At 45.0% G+C, this 13100-nt stretch overlaps 1 protein-coding gene across 1 annotated transcript in view; it reads left to right on the top strand.

Moving 5' to 3' along the window:
* The window catches only part of rasa4 (RAS p21 protein activator 4), a 223312-nt gene that overhangs the window by 41754 nt on the left and 168458 nt on the right, over positions 1–13100 (top strand). Inside the window, exon 5 of the mRNA XM_078225114.1 lies at positions 12055–12184. Coding sequence (XP_078081240.1) covers positions 12055–12184 — 130 coding nt within the window. The remainder of the gene's footprint in view (positions 1–12054; positions 12185–13100) is intronic.

Below are 13100 nucleotides of genomic sequence, written 5' to 3'. Positions count from 1 at the left end.
TAATTCCCTGGCCGTCCAATCATCACTATTCATTTTAATATCATGTTTCGATGGCCCGATATTTAGAGACAAGAGAGGGCAAAAGACATTTCACCACCATATTCCAAATTATGGTGACATTAGTAGTCAACAAATGTCTCTGAGTCAGAATTTGTAGCTTCAAGTTGGTTTGACATAATCTAGGCCAACACTTCCGTGCGGTACCGAAGGACGGCTACACCATCTGAGGTGTTGGGTGAGATTCTCTGGCCTCCCGTCTGTGTGTTTCCTGCCGGCAGGAGGTGGCACGTAGTTTGCTCATGGCGGGATTCTCTGGTCCCATGACAGTCAATGGGAATCCCCGTTGACGTCACCCCATGCCGGGGGGAAACCCACGGACGAGGGTGCGCTGCCGGCAGGACCGGAGAATTCCGCCATTGTCTTTGAGGGAGATGAAACGCCCTCAGCTTTCTCAAGTGGATGTAAAAAATCCTATTGTGTTATTCTGAAGATCAGGGCAGTTTTCTGGCCAGTACTCTAGTACATATCCCTTATTCAACGCCATTAAAACAGATTATCTGGCCGTTTGTGGGATCTTGCTGTGTTCAAGTGGCTGCCCTGTTCCTCTGCATTAAAAGTGATTATAGTACATAGAACAGTACAGCACAGAACAGGCCCTTCGGCCCACGATGTTGTGCCGAGCTTTATCAATTAGTATTTCATCGCCCAGGAAACATCTGTGGCCATGACGAGTGTGACATGAGTGCAAGTCTTCTTTCTATCAATGCTGTCTTTTTTGTACAAATGGAAAGGGTTTTTTTCATAAGATATTTTAATCAACACACGGTTTTGGTTGAAGCAATATATCCCATGAACAAATGTATAGGGCGGGATGTTCCGGCCCCGACACTGGCGGGCATCGTCATGGGCGGGATGGGAACATTTGGAGAGGCGTTAACTTTTAATGGCCAAATTTCCAAATTTTCATGTCCCACCTGAGATGATGCCCACCAGTGCCAGGTTAGGAAAATCCTGTCCTTTTCCCAGAATGCCAAAACAAATAGAATCATAGAATCATACAGTGCAGAAGAGGCCCTTCGGCCCATCGAGTCTGCACCGACGCACGAGAAACACCTGTCCCCCCACCCCCTGAAACTCCTGCCCCTCACCTTGAACCTATGTCCCCTCGTGACTGACCCTTCAAATAAGGGGAACAGCTGCTCCTTATCCACTCTGTCCATGTCCCTCTTGTACACCTTGATCAGGTCGCCCCTCAGTCTTCCTTCATGTTTTAAGCAGTGATTCTAGAGATCTGAAAGACAATACACAAAGTACACAGATGCTCTCACCAGTCCTCAATAGTCAGAGTGGAAGATTCTTTATCTTCAATATTGTTTACATTGGATTCTGAAGAAAATACATTGACATTTATCGTTATAAATCCATTGGCCATTGTACATGTTGTCCCATCATGCACTTTTATATGAAAGATTCTTGCATTTTATGAGGCCATTATATGACTGACTGTACAGTCATATATATTTTATGAAATATATTACACCTATTGATTGCTTGGATATTTTTAATGAGAAGCTTCTTCAAATATATATTTAACAGGTTAAAAAGAGATGACTGTCAGTTCTTCGCTATTTCTGTATTTTAACAGAGAAATTAAACACAGTTTCAGAGTACAGAATGAGAAAAGAGAAAATGTTCAATAAAAACAGAAAATGCCAGAAGTACTCAGCAGGTCAATCAGCAACTGTGGAGAGAGAAACGCTTCTTCACAGATGCTGCCTGACCTGCTGAGTGTTTCCAGAATTTTTATTTCCGACACCCGCAGCACCCTGTAACACATTTAAAAAACCCGTGTATGCACACACTGTTACAAACCCAGCTGAAGTTACTACTAGACCAGTCAGATCCCAGAATGGAACTGTAATAAGTCCTCGGAGGCGGAAGTCCCTTCACCAGAACCAACCACACTATACAGAATGCTCTCAGTGTGCAGTCTGCATCCGGAGTGCCAGAGGAACTGACTCTCATGTTTACAGAGCATGGGGCTCCCTGATTGGGCCATCAATTTGGCCAACCAAATAAACAAAATCAACTTAACTTAGGGACAACTCGAAATGGGCAGCTCCCTAAAAGGAGGGAAACCGCCCGAAACAAAAAAAACAAAGCAGAAAGGAAACTTAAAACATCAAATTAAAATGTGATTGAAGGAGTCAATAATACACCCCAGTCCCTGCGGTGCCCAGTGGGCACGGGAGGCATCAGTGGTGCCCTCGGACACTGCATGCTCCCTTTCCAGGGACACCTGGTGGCGAATGTAGCTGCGGTAGAGGGGCAGACAGACCGGTTGGACGACCCCCTCGATCGCCTGCTGCCTGGACATGGAGATGGAACACCTCGCCAGCCCCAGGAGCAGGTTCACGAGGAGGTCCTCCTCCTTCCCTGCCCCCCCCTGACCCCCCACCCCTCCACATCAGGTGGGCCCTTAATCAGGAAGTTAATATTCAAGCAGGCCAGCCTCAATTGCCTGATTAAAATCGTTACAGGAACCTGGTTTGATAGATCCAAACTTTTGTTTTTTGTTTGGATACATGGATGAAGAGAGTCACAGGACTGTCGATGAGTTTGTAACTGAAGAATAATACATTTATTAGATGAGAAAAGGTGAACTATACACTACTCCGTCACTCCAGCTATATCTTTACAGATTTGTAACGATTACACAAGTTACAACTTTATCTTGTACTTTAATGTTCTCAATAAGTACACAGTACATGTAAGCCAATAGGCGTCAGACACCCCACACTCTGAAACCAAGTGACAGGTGCCATCCAGTTCAACTTCCGCAGATTTCTCATCAATTCCTCCCAGGGGTAGTGAGGGGAAGGAGCTGGGGGGTGTGGTATGGGGTGGATGGAGACATTGGGCTAAGTCATCTAGTCTCCAGAATGTTGGAGACCTGTCTTATGACTTGGGATGCATGTCGGGGACTTTTGGAAGACCTGACATGTGGACCTGGTGGCACAGTGGTTCGCACTGCTGCCTCACAGTGACAGGGACCTAGGTTCGAGTCCTGGTTTGGGTCACTGTCTGTGTGGAGTCTGCACGTTCTCCCTGTGTCTGCGTGGGTTTCCTCCAAGCGCTCCGGTTTTCCCCCACAATCCAAAGGATGTGCTAATTAGGTGGATTGGCAATGCTAAATTCTCCCTCAGTGTACCCGAGCTGGCGACTAGGGATTTTCACAGTAACTTTGTTGCAGTGTAAGCCTACCTTTGACATAATAAATACACTAAATAAACTGAACTGAACCTCTGTGGGAATATCCTGAGAAGCTGCAACTCCACTCCCCTGTTCCCCGGGACCCTCCATGAATGTCCCCGACTCTGAGTTAGATTTGGAGATTTTGAACAGTCCCAATGTACTAGCCTGGACACCTGACCCCTACCAACTTATCCATCTACCCGTTTACTCGTTCATTTGCTTACCTGGTTACTCATCCATTCACTAACATGTAGACTGAATATTTAAACTTAGCGCAAGATGCCCGCCGGCTGCTTTGTGGCTCCCGCCCTTCTAACTTTGACTTTGCAAGGATCTCTGATGGGCAAGTACTTTGGGTGATTTGGTAACTTCTGAATTCCAGAGTTTCAATTACCCTGCATTTACAACTTTAACTTCCTCAGAAATTCTGACAACATATGAATCATAAAATTCGGCATTTTCACAACAGTGTACATTTCCACAGTTGACAGTCTGCCCTCAGTAACTGGCGCTTGCTGGGTACAACTCTGCAGGTGCCAGTTTCCTGTCACTGGCATAGAGTGGCCACATATTAGCGTGTTTAATTTTAAGAGTGAGCTGGCTGTTGGAAGCCATCATGGACATCGCTTCCATTCTCCGACTCCAAACTGACTCACTGTCTGGCGGGGGTGGGGAAATGGAGCCCCGACTCATGTCTATTGGTCACCCTACCAAACCTGCAAACATCTTTGTTTGGATTAGTACAGTAGTGGTGGGGGTTGGGGTGCAGAACCTTTACCGATTAGGGGTTCTATGTCTAGGGTGTTGAATTTGCCACTGAGTTAGTGAAAATGTCAGCAGTTAGAGTGACCCCAGCAATACCGTGAGTTCTCAGGTTTCAAATGGATAATTCCCTGTGTCTGTGATGCATGATGTGGAGATGCCGGCGTTGGACTGGGGTAAACACAGTAAAGCCCATTCTTCAGGTGAAGAAGGCTTAAGGCTCCGAAAGCTTGTGGCTTTTGCTACCAAATAAACCTGCTGGACTTTAACCTGGTGTTGTTAAACTTCTTACTCTGTAATGCATGACATCAGTGATAAATATGCCCAATGTGAGCTATTATTCTTGGACACATCCAATGGAAAACAGAATTGTTTTGGTAGCGATTCATGGAAAAAGTGGTGTGCTGCCAGTGAAACATGCACAGACTAGACACAGAGCAGAGTTTGTGATTTATAGTGAGGAATAACTGTGTGACGTTTACTCAGCGCGAGGGTGAGAGAACAGCTCAGGGCAATGAATCACTATTAAACATGGAGATGGCCACAGAGCGAGTGTGACACCCTCTCATAAAACAGGCCCTGAAAACTCAAGTGGCTGTCAAACCTGCCGACAATTTATTTGGACACACTTGCCATCTGGGACGTTTCCCAAAACACAGCCGATATTTCACAGGATTCCTGTTCCCATGCATTTGGATTCCTGCCACCTCCTTACACTGGCTTTAAACACCGGGTTAAAAAGATTCAACATGAGAAGAAAATGGACTTCAAAGTGTTTTCCCATAGCAGCCACTTCGGCTGAGGTTAGAATCATTGTCTAAATTATTGAAACTGTCCATGCCAGCGTTGATTTGGAGCAATGTTGCTGAGGTTGGAGAGTGCCGCTCTGACATGGCAGATTCTCATATTGCTGGGAGCCCTTCCAGAACTGGTGCCCCACACAGATGTTGCTTTTCCCACTCACAACGACTCACAGAACATCAGCAAAGTGCGCAACTCGAGAAAAAAAAGTACAGCTGAAACCCACTTCCTGAATAAAGGCCTCTAACCAAGGTTAATGCTTCAAGGCAATCGTCTTAAGTTACATTCCTTCCTCTCATAAGGGGATCTATTTTTCAGTACCTTGCTGCGTGCTGTAACAAGTGGCTGTTGGCCACAGTGGGTCACTTGGCAGCCCAAGATGCTTGGCAGGAGCTGGGGGAACACCCAGGGAGGGCTGGGGGAAAAAGGGATGTGGTGGGCACATTTTCACTAGGCCCGAAAGTATGCTGGGAGCAGCCGAACTGAGAGGTGATAAGCTTACCAGCCAGATTCAGTTCCAAATTTGCCTGTGAGCGTACCACAGCAGAGAGCCCACCTATTCCATGTTGGAAGTCATCTCACAACGCAAGTCGGGGCCTACAGCATACACAGGATCCCAGTCGCCATTTTGTCAGCTGAATAGAGCACGGTCCGTACTCCACTGTCGGAGCTGCTGCCTTTTGGATGAGATTGTTCAATTGAAACTCCATCTGTCCCCTCGAGATATCCGATGGCACAATTTGGAGAACAGTTGGTGGCGGGAGCTTTTATCACTGAGCCAGCATCGCTAAAGCAGATATCTGGCCATTATCCCTGCTGCTTGGGGGGAACTTGCTGTGTGCAAATTGGCTGCCTGCATGACAAGAGTGATTACACGTCTAATTTCTGTAAAGGGCTTTAGGACTTCTCGTGGGAGGCGCTATAGAAATGCAAATCCTTTTCTCCCTGGAGAAATATGCAGCCATTATGTCGTACAGCATTTAAGCACAATTTGTGTCGGAGGAAGTGGCAGGATGATCTTTGTCAACTGAATATAAAGTGATAAATTACTGAAAAAAAACAAAAAGTGGCTAAGAGCTTTTTCATTGCTGAAACTGGGTTAAGTACTTAAAATTGATGACCTATTGAAATGCAGATGGTGGGGTTTGCAGTATTATTCCTCAGGGAAATTTTAGTGAGTTTAGGTCTAAAATAGGCCCAAAATACAGAAAAAGTCTTTTATATTTCTTTAGATGGGAGGGTCATTTTAATGTTGAGGTAAGTGTTGGACCCACAACCTTGGAGAGCAAGAGCTCCAGACTTGTAAGTACATCCTCACAAACAGCTTTCAGAGCGTTTTTTAAATTCATTCTTGGGATGTGTGCATCGCTGGTTAGGCTAACATTTATTACCCACCCCTAATTGCCCTTGAGAAGCTGGCGGTGAGCCACTGCAGTCCCTGAAGTGTAGGTACATCCACAGTGCTGTTAGGGAGGAAGTTCCAGTATTTTGGCCCAGTGACAGTGAAGGAACGATGATATATTTCCATGAAGGCATCCTCCAAAGTGGTGAGTGACTTGGAGGGGAACCTCCGGGAGGTGGTGTTCCAGGTATCTGCTGTTCTTGTCCTTCTACATGGTAGTAGATGTGGGTTTGGAAGGTGCTGTCGAAGAGGCCTTGCTGAGTTCCTGCAGTGCATCTTGTAGATGGTACACATTGCTGTCACTATTCATCAGTAGTGGTTGCATTGAATGTTTGTGGAAGGGACAGCAATCAAGTGGGCTGCTTTGTCCAGGACGGTGTTGAGCTTCTTGAGTGTTGTTGGAGCTGCACCCATCCACGCAAGTGGAGACTATTCCACCACACTTCTGACTTGTGCCTTCTAGGCTTTGGGGTGTCAGGAGGTGAGCTACTCACTGCAGGCTTCCAAGCATCTGACCTGTTCTTGTAGCCACTATGTTTATATGGTGAGTCCAGTTCTGTTTCTGGTCAACGGTTTCCTGCAGGATGTTGATAGTGGTGGAATTCAGCGATCATGATGCCATTGAACATAGATTCTCACTTCTTGGATGTAGCCATTGCCTGGCACTTATGTAGCTTGAATGTTACTTTCTACTTGTCAGCCCAAGTCTGGACGTTGTCCAGGTCTTGCTGCATTTGGACACAGACTACTTCAGTATCTGAGGAGTTGCAAATGTGCTGAAAATGGTGCAATCGTCAGCAAATATCCCAATTCGAACCTTATGATGGAAGGAAGGTCATTGATGAAGCAACTGATGGTGGTTGGGCGAGGACATTGGGTTTTAACTGTAGTTGATTTGTCTAAGGGCAGGTTTTCTGCTCAGATCTCCATGCCTTGTGTTCCTCTTCAGTTGTCATAGTAGTGTCCATTTTTTAATTACAGTGGACAATATCAAGAGGATAATGAACACATGAGGTGGTTTCCCACTGCCTTCCACTGGGTTGTAGAGCAAATCCAGTTCCCCTTCCCAAAGGATCCTTGCATCCTTGTCCCATGAGGTTCCAGTTCTTCTGCCATTATCATCGAACATTATCTAGTTCCAGTTGGCCATGACTGATAACTCTAAGCATGGGACCTTATCTGGGCTTTGGGGGCTCTTAAAAAAAGAACAAAAACAGACTTTCATGGAGAAATGCCAGCAATTGTCCGATGCTCATAAATCACTGGCCATCCAATCCCCTCTGAACTAACTTCCACCACTCCAGCAGCTCTGATGGAGCTGGGCATCAATCCTCCCCATAGTCCCATCAGAACCGGGTCTAAACTACTGCCAGTATTTTTCATACTCCCTCCAGCTCCATCTGTAACAGTTGTCACATTTCTGGGTAGTGAGAAACAGCACTGCCTGCCTCTGGAGGAAATATTTGAGAAACAGGAGTAGGCTAGTCATCCTCTGGAGCCCGCTCTGCAATTCAGTTTGATTCCTGCTGTGATTCAACTCTACTTAAAACTTTTACAATTGGACTCTCGTGAGAATGGAACGCGAGGGACTGGACTGACCTCAGATATCTCCAGGGGTGTCTGTGAACATTGGCACAGGCCCTTCATTAGATGCCTACTTGGGTGGGTGTCCAAGCTGCGAACGTTCCCGCCGCTGATATTTGCAGATGACACCAGGATTGGTGGCACAGTGGACAGTGAAGAAGATTATCTGGGATCGCAATATGATCTTGAACAATTGGGCCAGTGGACTGATGAATGGCAGATGGAGTTTAATTTAGATAAATGCAAGGTGATGCCCAGGATCAAACCAGGGCAGGACTTACTCAGTTAATGGTAGGACATTGGGGAGAGTTACAGATCAAAGAGATCTAGGAGTGCGGGTTCATAGCTCCTTGAAAGGTGGACAGAGTGGTGAAGAAGGCATTCAGCATACTTGGTTTCATTGGTCAGAACATTGAATACAGGAGTTGGGACGTCTTGTTGATGTTGTACAAGACATTGGTAAGGCCACACTTGAAATACTGCATACAGTTCTGGTCACCCTATTATAGAAAGTATATTATTAAACTAGAAAGAGCGCAGAAAAGATTTACTAGGATGGTTTGAGTTATGAGGAGAGGCTGGATAAACTGGGACTATTTTCCCTGGAGACTTAGGGGTGATCTTTATAGAGGTTTATAAAATAATGAGGGGCATAGATCAGCTAGATAGTCAACATCTTTTCCCAAAGGTAGGGGAGTCTAAAACTAGAGGGCATAGGTTAAAGGTGAGAGGGGAGAGATACAAAAGGGTCCAGAGGGGCAATGTTTTCACACAGAGGATGGTGAGTGTCTGGAACAAGCTGCCAGAGGTAGTAGTAGAGGCGGGTACAATTTTGTCTTTTAAAAAGCATTGAGACAGTTACATGGGTACGATGAGTATAGAGGAATATGGGTGAAACGTGGGCAATTGGGACTAGCTTAGTGGTTAAAAAAAGGGTGGCATGGACAAATTGGGCCAAAGGGCCTGTTTCCATGCTGTAAATCTCTATGACTCTATGCTGGAAGACCCCCCCCTCACAAAGACCTGGAAAACTCAGTCTAATGAACTTTTTTATGGTGCGAAATATCTGGCTTTCAGGTTAGAAAACAGAAAATTGTTTTTTAGTCCATTTTTCTAAGCTGCTATCTGCAGTTACTGGTGGGAATGCAGCCAATGCTCATTATGTGATTTTAGATACTTTTTCACACAGGATGATTATCCCATTCTCTCACTAACAGAGACTTAATGGAGCCTCTTACTGTTCCAGAGAAGTCTTTAATACAATGCCTCTATCCACCAAATGAAATTTCTTCATTCAATTTATTTGATCGCATTTTTGCATTAAATCCACGTGGTTATTTTCTTTAATGAATTCAAAACATTGGATAATTCCTCGTGACTTTAAATTCACAGGAGTACACAGAGCGTGGCATGGTAGCACAGTGGTTGACACTGCTGCCTCACAGCACCAGGGACCCGGGTTCAATTCCCAGCTTCCACAGACACATTATCTGTGTGGAGTCTGCACATTCTCCCCATGTCTGCATGGGTTTCCACCGGGTGCTCTGGTTTCCTCCCACAGTCCGAAAGACGTGCTGGTTAGGTACATTGGCCATGCTAAATTCTCCCTCAGTGTACCTGAACAGGTGCCGGAGTGTGGCGATCAGGGGATTTTCACAGTAACTTCATTGCAGTGTTAATGTAAGCCTACTTGTGACACTAATAAAATAAGCTTTAAACAACTTCTCTCCTCTGCATCAAACAGAAGTTTTGTTGCTGGTGAGTGTTTTTTATGTTTATTCTGGAGGTTTCAGTGGAGTGTATCTCCACTGGGACTGGTTGAAAAATAAAATTAGGATCTTTGTACCTTCAGTTCAGAACCACAACTGAATACAGTGCATTATGAGTGTCCCAGCCACTGCCAACATGTTCTTACTGCGTTCAATCACTCGCTTGTTGGTCAATACAATGGGATTGCCTACCGATTGCACCGACCTCCTCAGAAGACAAACACGGGACACGGTGGACAGAGTACCCTTCATTGTCCAGTACTTCCCCGGAGCGGAGAAGCTACGGCATCTCCTCCCGAGCTTTCAACATGTCATTGATGAAGATGAACATCTCGCCAAGACCATCCCCACACCCCCACTTCTTGCCTTCAAACAACCACGCAACCTCAAACAGACCATTGTCCGCAGCAAACTACCCAGCCTTCAGGAGAACAGTGACCACGACACCACACAACCCTGCCACAGCAACCTCTGCAAGATGTGCCAGATCATCGACACGGATGCCATCATCTCACGTGAGAACACCATCTACCAGGTACACGGTACCTACTCTTGCAACTCGGCCAACGTTGTCTACCTGATACGCTGCAGGAAAGGATGTCCCGAGGCATGGTACATTGGGGAAACCATGCAGACGCTACGACAACGGATGAATGAACACTGCTCGACAATCACCAGGCAAAACTGTTCTCTTCCTGTGGGGGAGCACTTCAGCAGTCACGGGCATTCAGCCTTGAATCTTCAGGTAAGCGTTCTCCAAGGCGGCCTTCACGACACACGACAGCGCAGAGTCGCTGAGCAGAAACTGATAGCCAAGTTCCGCACACATGAGGACGGCCTAAACCAGGATGTTGGATTTATGTCACATTATCAGTAACCCCCACAGCTTGCCTCCTAGGCTTGTAGAATCTCACTAGCTGTTCTGTCTGGAGACAATACACATCTCTTTAACCTGTGTTGAATGCTCCCTCCACCCACATTATCTGTACCTTTAAGACCTGGCTAGCTGTAGAGATTTGCATTCTAATTAGTATTCTGTAACTTGATTTCTGTGTCTGTGCACTGTTGGAGAACAGATATCCACTCCATCTGACGAAGGAGCTGTGCTCCGAAAGCTTATGGTATTTGCTACCAAATAAACCTGTTGGACTTTAACCTGGTGTTGTGAGACTTCTTACATTGCCTAAAGAGACAGGTTAAACCCAGGAAAGATCAGAGAAAAGAGTTTGCTTTTAAGCAGCACCTTTCACGATTTCTTGGTTGTGTCTTACGTCCACTGAACTATTTTTAAACTGCAGTCACCAGTGTAATAAGAAATATGGCAGCAGATTTTCACACACCAATGTCCCACCAAGAGGAGAAAGATAACAGCCGGAATGTTTTTGTTGGTTGAAGGCACAGGGGAGTTCATCCCAACACTTCTTCAAATAGTCTCATGGGATCTGTTGCATCTATTTGAGAGGCCAGTCGGGGCCTTAGTTTAATGAACGATCAGAGGCACCTCCGACACTGTGTATTAGGTATGTAAGCAAACAAGAAACTACATCAAAGGCACTTCCTGTTTTTAGAGCCTTTTAAAAATGTCAATCATTCTTAGATCAATAGAATGCTTTTCAAAGCCAGCCAAACATTAATAATGGCTGCAGCTGTCATAACAGAAGCTTTCAGCTACATTGCCTGAAACTGACAGAAGAGTATGGTGTCCCATTTCAAAACATAATCCCCGCCAATCAATGGAGAGGAACAGGGGGCAGAGGTTTTTTCAATTTTCAAAAGCAGTTGTTTTTTTAACAATCAGAGCTGTCAGTCAATTTAAATTACAGCACAAAACATGACAGTAGAGGCTGATGGAGCATCTTTACTTTATGTTTTCTAATGCATTAAAACACTTTTTTCAATGGAAAAAGTATTGTGATGCATTGTATTCATAGTCGATATAAAGATTTGCAGAAGGATCCCTATGATGAATCACTGCATTAAAAACATGCCTACATTACAATACAGCACCTAGTGGTCACAGACTCTCCAAGGAGGCGTTTCTTGTTCGGGTTTTGAAAACCTGCACCAGCACATGTAAATTGTGTGTGAGACAAAATACAATTTTCCTGTGGCCTTCACAATGTAGGCTCCGACTTCAGAGTGTGTGTTTTGTATACATGTGTGTGTCTGTAATCTGTTTATGCCACCTTGGATGAGAAAATCAAAATTAAAATGACAAACTCTGGTTATAAATTTTAATTTTAAATGGGAAGCGTATTAATGTGTGGATGAGGGAGTGCTCATGATGCCTACAAGGCAAGGCCAACTGTAATAGCCTACTGTCAATATGACGTCACCTCTATGAAACTAAAAATGGAGTTGAGGTGCAGGTCAGCCATGATCTGTTTGACGGGCTGAATGGCCTCCTCCTGTTGCTATGAGCTCTGCATCTTGTTTTTCCTACATTGCAATCCTCTGAACTATTTCTCTTTGCTTGTCTAGGTGTAGACAGCTGGATGAGCCTGAGTGAGATTGACCCCGATGATGAGGTCCAAGGGGAGATTCATCTTCAGATTGAGATCTGTGGTGATGGCTCAACGCGAAAGCTATGTTGCCATGTGTTTGAAGCAAGGTAAGGAGTGTGAGCTGAACCTAATATCTGTGAGGTGACCCATTGAACCCGTATACAGTTGGAACATGCCTCTTATTGAGAGTTCATGAGTAGAACTTCCTGTGAGCCAACTACCTTTAAAGTATTTGATGTGGAAAATATTTGGAGAGCAGAAGGCAACCATTGGCTTTGTGTCAGATAAGGACGGAAGACAACTTTTGTGTTTCAGTCAAACAATGGCATGTGTTTTATGTGAGTAGTTTGTGTGTTTATATATATGTTGCTTGTGCACGAAAGAGAAAACACTGGAAAATCTCAGCAGGTCTGGCAGCATCTGTAAGGAGAGAAAAGAGCTGACATTTTGAGTCCAGATGACCCTTTGTCAAAGCTTGTTTGTGCACATATGTGTATTTTATTGACGTGCTGAATTTTTGTCTTTGCATTGTATGTGTTGCTTGTGTCTAAGTGGCTGTGCGTGTATTATGTGGGGTCCTTTTGTGTGTGTGTGTCTGTGTGAGCTGTGTATGCTTGTTTTTTTTGTGTGTGTTTGTGTCTATTTTTCTGTGTATGTTGTGTGTGGTTTGTTGCATGTGTTTGGCATGCATGTGTTTGTTGTGTATTGTGTGTGTGTGTATGTGTGTTGTGTGTAACCTGTGTTTGGTGAGTATGTGTGTGTGTGTGTGTGTGTGTGTTCATGTGTGACTGGAAGCTTTTATTTTGTTCATAACCAGGAAACTGTTGCCTAGTCATAGTGGAGGCGATTGTATTTTGGAGAAGTGTTATAAAGGGTAACAGTTGGATATGAATCTTCTGTTTTCCAGCATTTCCAAAACACTATTATTCCCCACACAGAACCATGGAAACTTAAGAAATAGCAGGACAAGGCCCTATGATCATGGCTGATCCTGGGCTTCAACCCCACTTTCCCAGCCGTTCC

The sequence above is a fragment of the Mustelus asterias genome, chromosome 12 (assembly GCF_964213995.1).
Source record: "Mustelus asterias chromosome 12, sMusAst1.hap1.1, whole genome shotgun sequence".
NCBI classification, from domain to species: domain Eukaryota; kingdom Metazoa; phylum Chordata; class Chondrichthyes; order Carcharhiniformes; family Triakidae; genus Mustelus; species Mustelus asterias.
Note: the sequence above shows the minus strand (reverse complement) of the source record. Positions and strands in the feature narration are given on the sequence as shown.